The 15,827-nt window shown below is 52.7% G+C and overlaps 1 protein-coding gene across 1 annotated transcript in view; it reads left to right on the top strand.

Moving 5' to 3' along the window:
• Positions 1-15,827, top strand: part of TESC (tescalcin) — a 52,137-nt gene that overhangs the window by 13,788 nt on the left and 22,522 nt on the right. The window contains exon 2 of the mRNA XM_039251564.1: positions 11,283-11,352. Within this exon, the coding sequence (XP_039107495.1) occupies positions 11,283-11,352 (70 nt within the window). The remainder of the gene's footprint in view (positions 1-11,282; positions 11,353-15,827) is intronic.

Genomic DNA, 15,827 nt, shown 5'->3' with positions numbered 1-15,827 from the left:
CCTGGAGCCTGTTTCGGATTCTGTGTCTCCCTCTCTCTCTGGCCCTCCCCTGCTTACGCTGTTTCTCTCTCTCTCTCTCTCTCTCTCTCAGAAAAAAAAAAAAAAAACAAAACCACATTAAAAAAACATTAAAGATGAGTTGTGGTCCGTGACGGGTATTGCACATTCCGTGCTGGGTACCATGTGAAGCATTTTCTGTATGATGGGCTGGTCCCTTCCAGGCTGTGAAGGTCTCCCTCCACCCTCCCTCCCTCCTCCCTCCTGAGGCCCAGGATTAGTCATTACTTTGGCTGTAGCCCCAGGCAGCATGTAACTGCCTCTTCCCTCCCCTGTGAGTGAGCGGGGAGACCTCTGAGGAGCAGAGTAGGTACCAAGGGCATCATGATGGCTCTCACTGCAGCTCTGGTGTCTTCCTAGCTCTTCCCGCTAGGTCTGGTGCAAAATATATGTGATTTCTTAAAATTTAAAATTAAAAAAATTTTAATGTTTATTTTCGAAGGAGAGAGAGATCGAGAGAGAGAATGAGTGTGTAAGTGAGGATGAGTGGGGGGGGGAGGGGCAGAGAGCGAGGGAGGCACAGAATCCAAAGCAGGCTCCAGGCCCCGAGATGTCAGCACAGAGCCCGACGCAGGGGCCTGAACTCAAGAGCCGTGAAATCACGACTCAAGCCTAAGATGGACGCCCAACCAACTGAGCCACCCAGGAGCCCCTGAATTTTTATTTAATTGGGGACAGATTCACGGCACCTAAGACTTCCCATATTCACCATTTTCGAACCTACAGTTTGCTGGCGTGAAGCTCATTCTCAGTGTTGGGTGGCCATCGCCATGACTCAGTTGCAGGGCATCCTCACCAACCAGAAAGAAACTTCGTGCCCATTAGCTGTCCCTGAAATGCCCCGCTCACAGCCCCTGGCAGCTACAAATCTACTTCCTGTCCCTGTGGACTCGCCTGTTTTAATTTTTTTTTTTTAACATTGTTTTTTGAGAGACAGAGGGTGAGCAGGAGAGGGGCAGAGAGAGAGGGAGACACAGAATCCAAAGCAGGCTCCAGGCTCTGGGCCGTCAGCACAGAGCCTGACACGGGGCTTGAACCTATGAACTGTGAGATCATGATCTGAGCCGAAGTCAGATGCTCAACTGACTGAGCCCCCCCAGTCACCCATGGCCTCTGCTCCGTGTAAATGGCAGGCTACACCAGTGGCCTGGCGTGCGTGGCTTCATGGTTTCAGGGTCCTCTGTGCAGGTGTCCGTGGTAGCACGGCGTTGGGCTGTGTAGAACTACCCCGTTTGGTTCATCTGTCCACCGACTGATGGGCGCCTGGGTGTTCCTACCTTTCGGGGACGGCGCATCGTGTGTATGTGATTTTGATTGTCTTCCGGGGTGTGAACAGCCTCCCGGGGGCGGTGCTATTATTATCCCTGTACTCCGGGGGAGGCGGTTTAGTAGGACGGCAAGCTGGGGACCAGCCAGCAGCTCTTGGCAGCGAGGCTGTGAGCTCACCTCTGTGTTCCGGGACTTCGGCCGATGCTTGGGTCCTGGCCCGTCTGTCGGGACGCGGCGGCAAAGCAGGAGAGCTCTGAGGGCTCCCGCAGCCACCAAGAGCTTCCCAGTGACGCCACCTGGTGTCCTGGGGCCCGCAGCCAGGGCGGCTCGGCTCGGCTCAGCTGAGAGAGCCGGGGAGGCCGGGTGGATCCTGGGCAGCCCCCGAGCGATCAGGGGCAGGTTTCAGCTGCCCTTGTCCTTGCAACTGCGTTTTGAGACCCTCCCCCCACCCCAACCCTGGACGGCTACACCTGCTGACCCTTAGTGGGTTCCATACATGCTGTCCTTGGCATCCAGCCTCCATTGTCACCAGCACATGGGGTCTTGTCCGCTCCCTTAGCATCCTATGCAGACTCATAGGTGGGGTCTGAGAGCTTGAGTTCAGTATGTGTGGCGGCCACTACGTCCCTCCTCTCTCCCGGTCCTTAGCCGGCCTTCTGCCCGCCTTGCCGAAGATCCTGGGGCTTCCTGAGCCCTGCCCTCCCCGGCCTGGCCATCAGCCTTCGGGATCCCACAGGGCGGTGGCTCCCTGCGGGTGCTCCTTGGCAAGCTGACGCCACGTCTCTTACCCTGGAGCCCGGCGAGGTGACGCGCGTTTCCAGCAGACAGCTCCGCCCCCTGTGTCTGCACCCCCAGCATCCTCTGGGAGCCTAGCCAAGCGGGGGCGCCCCGGGAGATGTCTCTTAATGAACGGCAGCCATCAGAGGGTCGAGTGACCCAGGGTGGACCGTGGGGGAGTCCGCTCGCACCCCCCCCAATGCTCCTAGCCAGCATGGATTCAGGAAGGACCAGGTGCAATTTTAGGTGTCCTTTGCCACCAGACTTGAGCCCCTAGAGATAGAGGCGCAGGTGGTCCTGGCCACCCGGTAGTGGGTGTGGTGAGGGCTGATGTTCCATCTCCTCCCGAGCCCGATGAGGAAGGCCGGGCATCCTGAGGGTTTCACACCCCTTTTCTGCCCACCCTGTCTCCTGCCTCCACCTCCTCGAGGGTCGTCTCAGACCTCCTGACCTACGCGACCCTCCCCCTGCCCGGTGACCCCGAGCTTAGCACAGCGAGGCCGTAAGCCGCCCCCACAGCCTGACAGGGGAGACCAGGGCCAGGCAGAAACCCCATGTCTGCATCACTCCACATTCCTCTCCGCCCCAAACCCTGGCAACCCCTTCGTCCGCTTTCTGTGGCGAGATTTGCCTACTCTGGACGTTCCACGTAAACGTAACCTGCACTGGGCTTTTTTCCCTTAGCCTCACGTATTCAGGGTTCATCGATGTCGGAGTGCATGTCTGTGCTTCATTCCACCTGGGACCGAATCCTGTCCCACTGTAGTGACAGACCACGTTTGGTTTATCATTTCATCTGTTGATGGACATTTGGGTTGTTCCCTTTAGGCTGTTGTGAACAGTGACGTGTGTTTTCATTTATCTTGGGTGTGTACTCGGGAGTGAGATTTCTGGATTATGTGGTGAATCTGTTTAACTTTTAAAAGCTTTTTTTAATGTTTATTTTTGAGAGAGCGTGTGAGCAGGGGAGGGACAGAGACAGAGGGAGACACTATCTACAGAGGGGGACACTATCTAAAGCAGGCTCCAGGCTCCGAGCTGTCAGCACAGAGCCTGATACGGGCCTCAAACTCTCAAACCGCGAGATCATGACCTGAGCCGACGTCAGACGCTTAGCTGACTGAGCCAGCCAGGCGCCTCTCGATGTATAATTTATTGAGGATCCACGGAGCTGTGTCCCACAGCGGCTGCACCGTGTGACAGTCTCATTGGCAGCGTGTGAGGATGTCAGTTTGTCCGCAGCCTCACCAGCGCTTGTTACTGTGTGTTTTATTTTTCATCCTGGCCATCAAAGTTCAAACAGAAGATTATACAAGTAATCTCTGACAATTACAGAAAAGTTAAGGGACAGATCAGCAAAGATAAGAGACAAAAGGAAGAGAAGGATGTCCTGTAACTCTACAGGACAATGTACTATTTTGTCGTGCATCCTTCCCAATTTTTTCTGTGCGCACACACGTAGATGATTATGGACTTTCATGTATGTGAGATCTTGTAGCCTGTTGGTTTTTCCCTGCAGCGATATCCCACGAATGTTTTTCTATGTTATAAATATTTAAAAACATTTTTTTAATGTTTATTTTTGAGAGAGAGGGAGAGACAGAGTGTGAACAAGGGAGGAGCAGAGAGAGAGACACACACACACACACAGAATCCAAAGCAGGCTCCAGGCTCTGAGCTGTCAGCACAGAGGCTGACGCGGGGTTGGAACCTGTGAACCGTGAGACCATGACCTGAGCCGAAGTTGGATGCTTAACCAATTGAGTCACTCAGGCGCCCTGAAATATTTTAAAAATGTTTCTTAAGGCTCTGTAGTATGCTGTCTTTGGGATGATGTACCATGATTTATTTCAACCGGTTTCCACAAGCTCACCATTTCCCCAATTTTAAGGTTTATTTATATATTTATTTATTTATGGATTTTTAAAAAAAGTTCATTTTAGGAGAGAAAGAACATGCAAGCAGGGGAGGGGCAGATAAAGAGCAAGAGAGAGCATGTGAAAATCCAAAGCAGGCTCCACACTGTCTGTGTGAAGCTGGACATGGGGCTCAAACCCACTAACCATGAGGTCATGACCTGAGCTGAAATCAGTAGTCAGACACTTAACCAGTTGAACCACACAGGTGCCTCGTGAGTTTATTTATTTTGAGAGTGAGCATGTGTGTGAGCAGGGGAGGGGGAGAGAGAGAATCCCAAGCAGGCTCCACGCTGTCAGTGCAGAGCCTGACCCTGAGCTCGAACTCACAGTGAGTCAAGAGTCAGAGGCTTAGCTGACTGAGCCACCCAGGTGACCCTGTTTTCTACTGTTTTAAACAGGGAACGATGATTACTCTTCCCTGTTTATCTCTGTACACTTGTCTCGGTTCCTCAGCACGGTCCCCAGGGATCAAGTTGCCGGTCAAAAGCAGATACCAGCACTGTCCAGTGCAAATACAATGTAAGGCAGAATAATTCTGAATGTTTTTATAAGTTACATGTTTAATGTAATTCTACACTTTCTAGTAGGCATGTTTAAAAAAAAATTTTTTTTTTAATGTTTAGTTTTGAGAGACCGCCTGAATCGGGGAGGGGCAGAGAGAGGGAGTCACAGACTTGGAAGCAGGCTCCAGGCTCTGAGCTGTCAGCACAGAGCCCGACACAGGGCTCGAACCCACGAACCTCGAGATCATGCCCTGAGCCCAAGTCGGCTGCTTAACTGCCTGAGCCACCCAGGCGCCCTTCTGGTAGCCATGTTTAAAAAAGAAACAAGATACAGTTAGTTTTAATATTTTACTTGACCGATTATGTCTAAAGCATTTCAGTATATGACCAATATGAAAATTATGGAGGCTGTGTACACTCTTTTCTGTACTAAGTCTTTGGAAGCTGGTGTGTATTTTACACGATTTCACACCTCACCTCTCAGCTTGGACTCCCCACCTTGCAGGGGCTTAGCAGCCACATGTGGCTGGTGACTTGCAGGTAGATACTTTGTTAAATATAAGCTTTTGATACAAAGTGACCGACCCCCTCCCTCAACACACACAAAGATTGGGCCAGTTAAACTCCACCCCCCCCCCCAGCCTGTGGAAGGGTGTGAAATCAACCCTCAGGTTGAAATCTAAAACCAAGGATAATGAGGTCAACATGCCAGGCACCCAAGTGACTCTGCCTCTTGTCTCCATGGCAACCGTGACCTCCTGGGGACCTGGAGAAGGGGCTGAGAGAGGGGTGGGGAGACTAGTAAAGCTTCCATCCTTGGAGCCCCTGAGGGCACTTTGCACACAGGTGGTAGGTGCCCACGGGACAGACCCTCTGGGGGACCACTGGTCCCCAGAGCCTGTGAGGTCTTTGAGAGTCTGTTCGTGGGGCCTCAGATGCCCCTTCCCCCGATTACCAAGGCTGGGGAGGCTTCTTGAGCTCTTGGCTCAGGGGACTTGGCTGCTGAAGACCAGGGACCAGAGATGGCAGGCTGGTTTCCTCCTCCCTCTGCTTTCAATCAGGCACGACAGGAAGGGGTGTGTGTGTGCGTGCTCGCGCCTTGGATGCAATTAGCTGGAACTGCATTAGGGAACCCTGGCGTCTGGTGATTTCTGGTGTCCACACCGCCTCCTGTCTGTGCGAGCTTGGGCACATCTCCGTGTTCTCATCTCTAGATCGGCGATAAAATCATCCCTAGCTGATAAGATTGATGAGAGCGAGGGTTCTGCGAGCCAGGGCTTCTCAGGAGTAGGGCTGACACCGTGCCCTGGACACAGCGAATCCTCAGTTGATGTGGACTGTGGCGGTTCTCATGATTGTGCACGTAATTCATTTGTTTAACGGCTCTGTTGAGATGTAACTCACATTCCATACGTTTCACCCATGTAAAGTGTACTCAGTAGTTTTTAGTACAATCACAGAGTTGTGCGTCCATCATAATCTAACTTAGGAACATTTTCATCCTTCCCACCCACCCTCCCAAGAAGCTCAGTACCTATTAGCTTGACTCCCCATCCTTGCCCAGCCCCAGGCAAGCTCTGGTCTACTTTGGATTTGCCTATCTGAGCATCTCCTATAAATGGATTCATGCACCGTGTGGCCTTTGTGACTGGCCTCTTTCACTTAGCATCATTTTTAAGGTAACTCATCTCAAATAGAGGTCATTTAGGAGCACATATTTGGCTGCAATTTCTATGGTTATTTCTCATCAGCATTTTTTTTGTTTGTTTTTGATCTGCGGTTGAGAGCTGGGCTGCCTTTGATCAGTAACACACGAACATAACACCACACACGTTCTGCCAGGCAAATTGAGCTTAAATCCTGGATTTCCCTTTCAAGTTTAGTGACTGACTTTCAGCAAGCCACCTAGCCCCTCAGATCCTCAGTTTGCTCTTCTGTAAAATGGGAGCGGTCCTTTCATTTTGTGGTCATGGAAAGGATTAAAGAAGACCACGTGTGCTCAGGACATGGTACTCAGCCAACAGATGACTCATCAGTAGCAATATTTTCGAGATCTCTCGGCTGTCGCATGTGGTACCATATTGTGTGCCTAAAATTTTCATTACAGGACTAATAAACGTGCATTGTGTTTAGAGACAATTTAGAAACTATAGATGAGTTAAACCGAAACAAAGTCTAATCCCGCTACTGAGAGGGACAATTGCTATTATTATTTTGGGGGAAAGTGAGTCCAGATTTTCTTTCATTACTTCTGTACATTTGTATATACATGTACATGTTTTCCCCAGCATGAGGTCATGCTGTTTTTGTAGCAAGCTGTCGTGTTTTTGTTTTAAGCAAGCTCCATGCCCAGTGTGGGGCTTGACCTCACAGCCCCAAGATGGAGAGTTACATGCTCTACCCACTGAGCCAGCAAGGCGCCCCGTAGCAAACTGTTTTTAAACATTTTCTTTTTTAAAGTTTATTTTGAGTGAGAGAGACAGAGCGTGAGTGGGGGAGGGGCAGAGAGAGGGAGACACAGAATCCGAAGCAGGCTCCAAGCTGTCAGCACAGAGCCCAACACAGGGCTCCAGCCCATGAGCTGTGAGATCATGACCTGAGCCAGACGTCCAACCGACTGAGGCCCCTTTTTGAATTAAAAAAAAAAATTTACATTTTTTAAAAGTTTATCTTCGAGCATGTGCACTCGTGAGCAGGGGAGGGAGAGAGAGGGAGGCACACACAGGATTCCCAAGCAGGCTTGGCACTGACAGGGCTCGAACTGGCAAACCATGAGATCATGACTTGAGCAGAGATCAAGAGTGGGACCCTCGACTGAGCTACCCGGGCGCCCCTACTTTTAAACCTTCTATGTGGAATGCATTTCCATGTCAGGTATATAACTGTCACTTTTTAAAAGCAGCGTGCCTTTTTTTTTTTTTTTTAATTGCTAAGCATTCCATAAACTATTTGGCCAGTCTCCTTTGGGTGAGCACTTAGGTCGAGTCCATTTTATAAGGTGTTAAGACTACAAAGGTGAACACATTTATGTATTCATCTCTTGTACTCATTGGATTTACCTCTCCCCGCCAAGTAGAATTCCTGAATTTTTCAAGTAAACCTTTTAATGTGACATCAGGTGCAGAAAAGTGCATCACCCGTGAGCTTATAGTTCCGTGTGCTTGCTCAGAACACGTGGGTAACCTGCACCTGGGTGAAGGAATAGAATATTCCCAGTACCCAGAGGTGCCCCTCATGCCGCATTCAAATCGCTACTCCCCCTTGGGGGCAGCCACTACCCTGACTTCACTTTTTAAAAAATAAGACAGTGTCATCATCATCATCATTTTCATTATATTTTTTAAAGTCTTTTTTTTTTTTTTTGAGAGCATGTGAATGGGGGAGGGGTAGAGAGAGAATCCCAAGCATGTTGCACGCTCAGTGCGGAGTCCAGTGCGAGGCTCGATCCCACGACCTGAGCCAGACAAGTCAGACACCCAAGCATCTGAGCCACCCAGACACCACCTTGTCATTACTGTCACAAGACACATATTAGATGGGTTCCTAGCACAATTCAGAGGAAGCTAGTTTTCCCCCCTGCCCCACCCCCACATGTGCCCTCGCCTCCCCCGCCGTCGGTAGCCCCCACCCGTGTGCTGCGTTTGATTCAGTCGACGAACCTGCATTATCGCCCCAAGTCTGTTGTTCACATCAGAGCTCGCTCGTGGTGGTGTACGTTCCGCGGGCTTGGATGTACGCTCAGCAACGTGTGTCCATCACCACAGGACCCCACAGAATAGTCTCCCTGCTCCCCAAACCCTCCGTGCTCTGCCTGTCTGCCCCCCGTCCCCGCAGACTCCGACAGCCTCTGACCTTTCTGGTGTCTTCGCGGTTTTGCCTTTTCCAGAATGTTCCCTATAGTTGGAATCTTCCAGTATGTAATCCTTTCATCCTCACTTCTAACATTATAGAAGAGTTTTTGCCCGTTTTTGAACTTTATGTAAATGGAATCCTAAAGTACTTGCTCTTTCGCGTCTCACTTCTGCTTGATTTTGTTTTTGAAACTCGCCCAACTTATGACACACATAATTTGCACACTTCCCCTGCTGTATACTATTCCACTGCTTGAATAGACTGCGCCTGAACACTTCATTCTGCCGTTGCTGGGCGTTCGGATGGCTTCCAGTCTAGGGCTGCTGAAACCGTATTGCTGTGACCCCTTCCTTATGTGTGTCTTCTGAGGAGCACAAATCTGCAACTGTTGGGTGTGTGCCCGGGAGTGGAATTGCTCGGCCGTCGAGAGTATTCAGATGTCCTTGCTGATACACAGGTGATGTAAATGGCCGTGTCCTCCTCCAGAAAGGTGGTGACTGCCCCTCACGGTCATCCTACCTTTCCAAGGGTAGCGTCTACACCTGTAATGGGGATACAGCGCTATCCCAGGGTGCCATGGGAAGAGTGCGCCAATGTGCAGAGCTGTGCATCTGGTACACAGAGAACTTTCACAGCAGTTGGCTGTCCCTAAGAGGTATTTCCTCACCAACAGCTTCTAGGGAGGCTGGAGAATTCTGAGCTATCGATCTTTTTTTTTTTTTTAAAAACAATATTTATTCGGGGCGCCTGGGTGGCTTAGTCGGTTAAGCGTCCGACTTTTGCTTAGGTCACGATCTCGCGGTTCGTGGGTTTGAGCCCCACGTCGGGCTCTGTGCTGACTGCCAGCTCAGAGCCTGGAGCCTGTTTCAGTCTGTGACTCCCTCTCTTTCTGACCCTCCCCTGCTCATGCTCTCTCTCTCTCTCTCTCTCTCTCTCCCCTAGAAATAAATAAAACATTTAAAAAAAAACAATAAAAAAATATGTATTTATTTTTGGGAGAGCGCAAGCGGGAGAGGGGCGGAGAGAGGGGGACAGAGGATTTTAAGCAGGCTCTGTGCTGACAGCAGTGAGCCCAATGTAGGGCTTGAATTCTCAAACTGTGAGATGATGACCTGGGTGGAAGTCAGATGCTCAACTTACTGAGCCACCCAGGCACCTCTGAGCTACATATTCTTTGTGTGTGTGTGTGTGTGTGTGTGTGTGTGTGTGTTTAATAAATAGTTTATTGTCAAGCTGGTTTCCATATAACACCCAGTGCTCATTCCCACAAGTGGCCTCCTCCATGCCCATCACCCCCCCCCATCTGCTCTCAGTTTGTTCTCAGCATTCAAGAGTCTCTCATGGTTTGCCGCCCTCCCTCTCCCCACCAATTTCCCCCCTTCTTCTCCCCCACGGTCCTCCATTAAGTTCCTCCTAATCCTCCTATACGTGCAAACATATGGTATCTGTCCTTCTCTGCCTGACTTATTTTGCTGAGCTACATATTCTTAAAGTTATACAACCTGAGCCTGAGACCCTCCCCCCCCCAAAAAAAAGGTGGGGAGGGCACCTGGCTGGCTTAGTCTGTGGAACATGAGACTTTTGATCTTGGGGTTGTAAGTTTAAGCCCTGTATTGGGTATAGAAACTACTTAAAAAAAATACTCAAAAAGGGGGTGCCAGAGTGATTCAGTCTGTTGAGTGTCTGACCCTTGATTTCAGCTCCAGTTATGATCTCAGGGTTGTGGGATCGAGCCCTACATTGGGCTCTGTGCTGAGCATGGAGCCTGCTTGGGATTCTCTCTCTCTCCCTCTGCCCCCTTCCTCCCACGTGCATGCCTGCTCGTGCTTGCTGTCTCTCTCTCTCTCAAGTGAAAAAAAAATTTGTTTTAATACTTAAACAAAACCCACAGCAAATGAGATGACCAGCTGGTCCCAGAAATCAGCTGCCTCTGGAACAAGAGGAGAAAAGACATTGAGGGAGTGGGAAGTGGGGGGAGGGGGAGCGGGGACGGGTGGCTGTTCCTCAGCCCCGCCCCCATTGGGAAAGTTTTCCCTGAACTGTATCTAGTCCCCGGAACCAGCCCTCAGGGCCTGAGCACCAGGCTGTGTGGGCAGGTGAGTGCAGGCTGGGGAGATGGATCCCAACCCCAGCCATCACCGGTTGTGTGGCCTAGCGGGCCCCGGGCTGCAGTTTTGAAATTATCCAGCAGAGAAAGGCACATCTACCCCCTTGAGCAGGGTTGTGTCCTGGAGGAGGTGAGGGGGGGCAGGTCAGTGTCTGGTACTGTGCGCATCATAAAACAGTGCGTCGTGGGGGCGGAGCCCTCATGAAACCGGGACCACAGGGCCCAGTCTTACTGGGGAAGAAATGCGGCCGCCAGCCCGAAACAGTGATTAAGAAAAACGGGGAACTACTAGGGAGATCTAAGTACATCATCCACAGCACAGTTTTTGAAATTCTTTTCCTTCCAATCCCCCCTCCGCATCTTACTGCGTGTCTCCCAAACGCCTCCAGCACCAGCCCGAGCCCCTTTTCCCTGCCACGCTCCTCTGTCTCTCAGTATGTGACCGTGTGAAGCCCCTTGCTCAGCTAGGAAGACACCTGTCTCAGGAGCAGGAAGGGAAGAGGCCACACGGATGTGATCTCTTTAGGGGGAAGGAGAGAACGAGCTGGTTTGCTTCGGTGCCAACTGGGGAGCTGCCGCTCGCAGCAGCTTGAGGGGATCGGGGTGACGGCCCCCGGGGTGCATTGCCAGGAAGAATGGGAAGCCCTTTGTGTCGGTTTCTTCATCTGGTGGTAACTTGGTGTTGCCCACCTGGGAAGTGGGGGAGAATGTCACCAGCCTCCTGCTGGTGGCATCGAGTTCAGTGGTCAGTAATGTCTTCTCTCTCTCTCTCCCCCCCCTCCCTCCCCCGCTTCCCAGTCTCCTCAGACCAGATTGAGCAGCTCCACCGGAGGTTCAAGCAGTTGAGTGGAGACCAGCCCACCATTCGGTAAGACCTGCGGTTGGGTTTGGGCATTTGGCCCCCATGGCCCTGGAGGATTTCTCTTCTCTCTTTTTCCCTGAGTGCAGCGTGACTCTAGAAGAGCCCCTGGGTGGCCCTATTTCCTGCAGCAAACTTGCAGTTGTCATTCTTTGGGTCCCTTGTAGACAAGATGTTCTAGAGTCAATCTCGAGCCATGCCTGTTCCTCTTGCGATCAGGAATGTCTAACTAGAGTGAAGACGGGGCCAGTCAGCCACGCATACCCTGCCCTGGCTTCCTCAAATGGGACATGTTTCTGGCCTCTGTGCTTAGGTATACATCAGTCGAAGACCTTGTTGAAGGTCACTTGGCTCTACTTCTTCTCCGTTGTTAGTTCTGGCCTCAGGCAAGATGGCGGGCAGCAGCCTCTGATTTCTGTCAAGAAACTGGCCATCTTACATTGCATTAAAAATTATTTTTAATGTTTATTTTTTAAAATTTTTTTAATGTTTTATTTATTTCTAGGAGAGAGAGGGAGAGACAGCATGAGCAGGGGAGGGTCAGAGAGAGGGAGTCACAGACTGAAACAGGCTCCAGGCTCTGAGCTGGCAGTCAGCACAGAGCCCGACGCGGGGCTCGAACCCACGAACCGCGAGATCATGACCTAAGCGAAAGTTGGACGCTTAACCGACTAAGCCACCCAGGCGCCCCAATGTTTACTTATTTTTGAGAGAGAGAGTGAGAGTGGGGAAGAGGCAGAGAGAGAGGGAGACACAGAATCCGAAGCAGCCTCCAGGCTCTGAGCTGTCAGCACAGAGCCCGACCCGGGGCTCAAACTCACGAACTGCAAGATCATGACCTGAGCTCAAGTCGGATGCTTACCCGACTGAGCCACCCAGGCGCCCCCCTACATTGTATTTTTAATGTTAATCTTTTAGAAGCTGTGTAGGTTATTTCTTTATGAGGAGGAATGCCCTAAACTGTGCTCCTTACCCTAGGAGAGAGTGTGTTCAGTGTTCCATGCTGGTTGAGTTCTACAGAACTAGGTTAGCGAGGGGTCCGAGTTGGTGTGTGTGGTTATCGCCCCGTTGGGGAGGAAGCTTCGAGCTGAACTGTAGCAAGCAGGGTTCCCAACGCAGAGTGGACAGTGCTCTACCACAAGCTTTCTAACAGATGGAGTTTCCTAAAATAAATACGCACGCTCTTAAGGTTACAGTCTTCGAACTTCCAACATTTTGATAATCCAGGGAAACTTCCTTTTTCTTAGCAAACAGACTAAAACTTCACCAAAGCTTAATGGAAATTGACAGAAGAAACCATCACTTTCCTTGGTCTGTCTAAACAGAGGCATGGTGTTGATCCCATGCGTTATATTTTCAAAGCATCCATTTCCAGAGCTTAGATCCTGGTAATCTCTTGGTTCCTGTGGCCTCCGGTCTCAACCTGATTGAATCCAAGGCAGAATTAAAGCCAATTAGGGCTGTGATCTTTAATTCTATCCATGACACCTGGCTAAGCCCCGTGAAGGAGAGGGAGTGAGCCCCCCCCCATTCCCTGCCCCAGAAAGTCACCTGGCTTCTCATTGGTTCTGAGGGTGTTACATGGCTGAGTCTGAGCCAATCACCGTGGCCGGGGCTAGAAATGCAAATTGTTTTTCCCAGAGGAGTGATGGAGTGGGACTGGGCCATCAGCAGGGGGAGGGGCGCCTGAGGAGGTCCTTCAGGGTGGGAACACCTGCGTGTCTAAGGGCCTGGCGATTGGAACACGGATTTGTCACGGGCACCCTCCTTCCTTCAGAAGCTTATGAGCATGTGTTCTGTGCCAGGTGCTCAGTACCTGCGCCGCTGGATGTGGCTTACAGTGGGCGATCTGAGAAGGCGGGGCCCCCTTTCTCAAGATCGTAAGCCCCATAAGCTGCTCTGGTCGGGGGTCTGTGGGTCTTGCCTATTGAGAGGTTTTGAGTTCACACTCCACGTGTGTTTAATTTTCAGACTTGGGGGAAACAGAGGCAAAAACCCAGGCTTGAGAAACAGATTGCATCGGACTCCTCTGTACGAGGGGCTGTGTGTGTTTGTGTCAGTTGCTCTGTGTCTCTGAGCCTGTCCCCTCCTCCCTAAAGGGCTGTGACTCGAGCACTGAAAGTGACCACATACCATGCAGGGTGTCCGCTTTGAGCCGGGTTGTCGGCATTGGGCAGCTGGGCTGCCGTCCTCCCCACCCCCACGGTTGGTGAGGCATTGGGGACCCACTTTGAGATGCCCATTAGCAGATGTCTGACTGTGGGGTGGGAGTGGAGGTGGGGAGGGGGCTGTGAGGCCCTTGGAGCCCCTCCCGCTTGGAGGTTGTAGCATCCGAGCCCCGTGTCGCCCAGCGGTCCCTCCGGGGCCTCTGCAAGGACGAACGGAAACACTGTCCCCTGCACACGCTCTCTCCCAGCTCGCCTGCGTGCGTGGATCACGCGGGAATGCTCTGAATGCAGGCTCGGCCTCAGCAGGTGCGTGGGGCCTGAGACTCTGCATTTCACCGGGGGTCGCAGGGCCCCGGGGCAGCCAGCACGGTGCCTGGGGGCAGAGTCAGTGCTCAGCAAATGCAGCTGCCTTTCTCCTGCCACTGACCAGCCCCGGGGACGCCCAGCTCTGCCCGCCCGCCCTGGCCCATTTGCCTCTCTCCTGCCCACCCACCCCCAGGGCCACCCTACACGCCACCGTTTCCACAGCGGCCCTCACGCAAGCCCTGAGTGCACCTGCCGAGACCCAGTGAGCAGCCCCTGCTCCCCTGTGCTCTTAAGGTGACGCCCATGCTCTAGCTGGGGCCTAGTGTTCAGTGTGGGCAGCATGTCCTCCAGGATCACCCCCCACCCCCTGCACCCCACAGCCCCCTCCTGGGGGTGCCCCATGCCGCCACTTACAGGGTTGTAACTGTGCCCCTAGCAGAGCGCTGGCCCCACGCGGGGCCGGAACTGATGCTCTTGCCCTGGGCCGAGTGCTGACTCCAGGGCTGGTAACCTACTACCTGCTCAGGGAGTACAACTTCTGGTTGGTTGAATGAATGAATGAATGAATGAGACCAAAATAATGAGGAAAAAGTTAGTATAGGGACTACCGAAGTTCTGTAAGCTTTTTTTTTTTAATGTTAATTTTTGAGAGAGAGCGAGGGAGGGGCAGAGAGAGAGGGAGACACAGAATCCGAAGCAGCTCCAGGCTCTGAGCGGTCAGCACAGAGCCCGACGCGGGGCTCGAACCCACGAACTGTGAGATCATGACCTGAGCCGAAGTCGGACGCTTAACTGACTGAGCCCCCCGGGCACCCCAGGACTGCCAAAGTTCTTTATAGGCCACAAAGCACGGTCTGCGTGAGACTCGTTGTTGTTAATACGGTTTCCCTCCAGAAGGGGAAGAATTGATCTGGGGCCTGGCTCCCAGGAAGCGTTCACGGATGTGAGCTGTTCTTCCCTGAGCATGCTTTCTGTGCTGCGTAGCCGGAGCCCGTTACTGAGCCTTACAAACCCCACAGGAAGCAGTGGTAGGAACACCTGTTCTCCCCGTTTTACAGCTGGGAAAGTGAGGCTCAGAGAGGTCCTCACCTGTTCCCGAGTCACACGGCTCATAAGTAGAGGAGCCCAGCGCTGAGATCCTCTGTAAGGGAGCTGTGGGCATCGCCTTAACCTGTGAGTGGCCTCTGAGGACCGTCTGCCCTCGGGGGCCCGGGTGGGCGTGGATCATCCCCAGCACCGAAGCCCCTCGCTGCCCCCCCGAGTCTCCCAGGCTCTGCTGGGAAGGCAGTGCCCGCCCTGCCCAGCGGGAGGGAGGAGATGGGCCGCGGTGTTCTGTGCAAACAGGCCTGCCTGCCAGGCCCCTTCCGGAATCGCTTTGCCTGCTCCCGACCTGCGTCTCCGGGCCTGGAGAAGGGTGACTGGGCAGGGCTTCCGGTCCCGCGGGCTTTCCTGCCCATCCCCCCAGGGCAGAGGAGGTGCAGCCCCTCGCACCGTCCCCACACTGCCCAGGGGCTTCCTGAGTGACCCTGGGCACATCCGCGGGGGGGGGTGTGTGCTACGCTGGGGGTTCCGAGTAGGGAAAGGAGCTTCGTTTCCTTAGGGTTGAGTTTTGTGAACGGCATTGACCGAGGTCCACTGGGCAGGGCCCCCGGCACCACAGTCTGGGGGGGGGGGGGCAGCACCCTTTGCCCCTGCTTTCTCAGAAAATGAAGGTGCCTGAGAGCCTAGCATCCCACGGGACAGGGGTTGGGGGGAGGGGTAAATACCCCCCGTGCAAAAGTCCCCTCAGCGGTAGCCATTGAAACCTGCAGGCTTTAAACGTACAGCTAATAAGTTTTGTAACTTGCATTAAAAAATGAGGAGGGGCGCCCGGGTGGCTCAGCTGGTTAGGCGTCTGACTCTCGGCTTCGGCTCAGGTCACGATCTCCACGGTTTGTGCGTTCGAGCCCCGCATCGGGGGCTGCGTCCATAGTGTGGGGCTGCTTGGTATCCTCTCTCCCTCTCTCTCTG

The sequence above is a fragment of the Hyaena hyaena genome, unplaced genomic scaffold, assembly GCF_003009895.1.
Source record: "Hyaena hyaena isolate Hyena2069 unplaced genomic scaffold, ASM300989v1 scaffold_0, whole genome shotgun sequence".
In the NCBI taxonomy this organism is placed as follows: domain Eukaryota; kingdom Metazoa; phylum Chordata; class Mammalia; order Carnivora; family Hyaenidae; genus Hyaena; species Hyaena hyaena.
The sequence above is the reverse complement of the archived record's forward strand: the minus strand, read 5'-3'. Positions and strand labels throughout refer to the sequence as shown.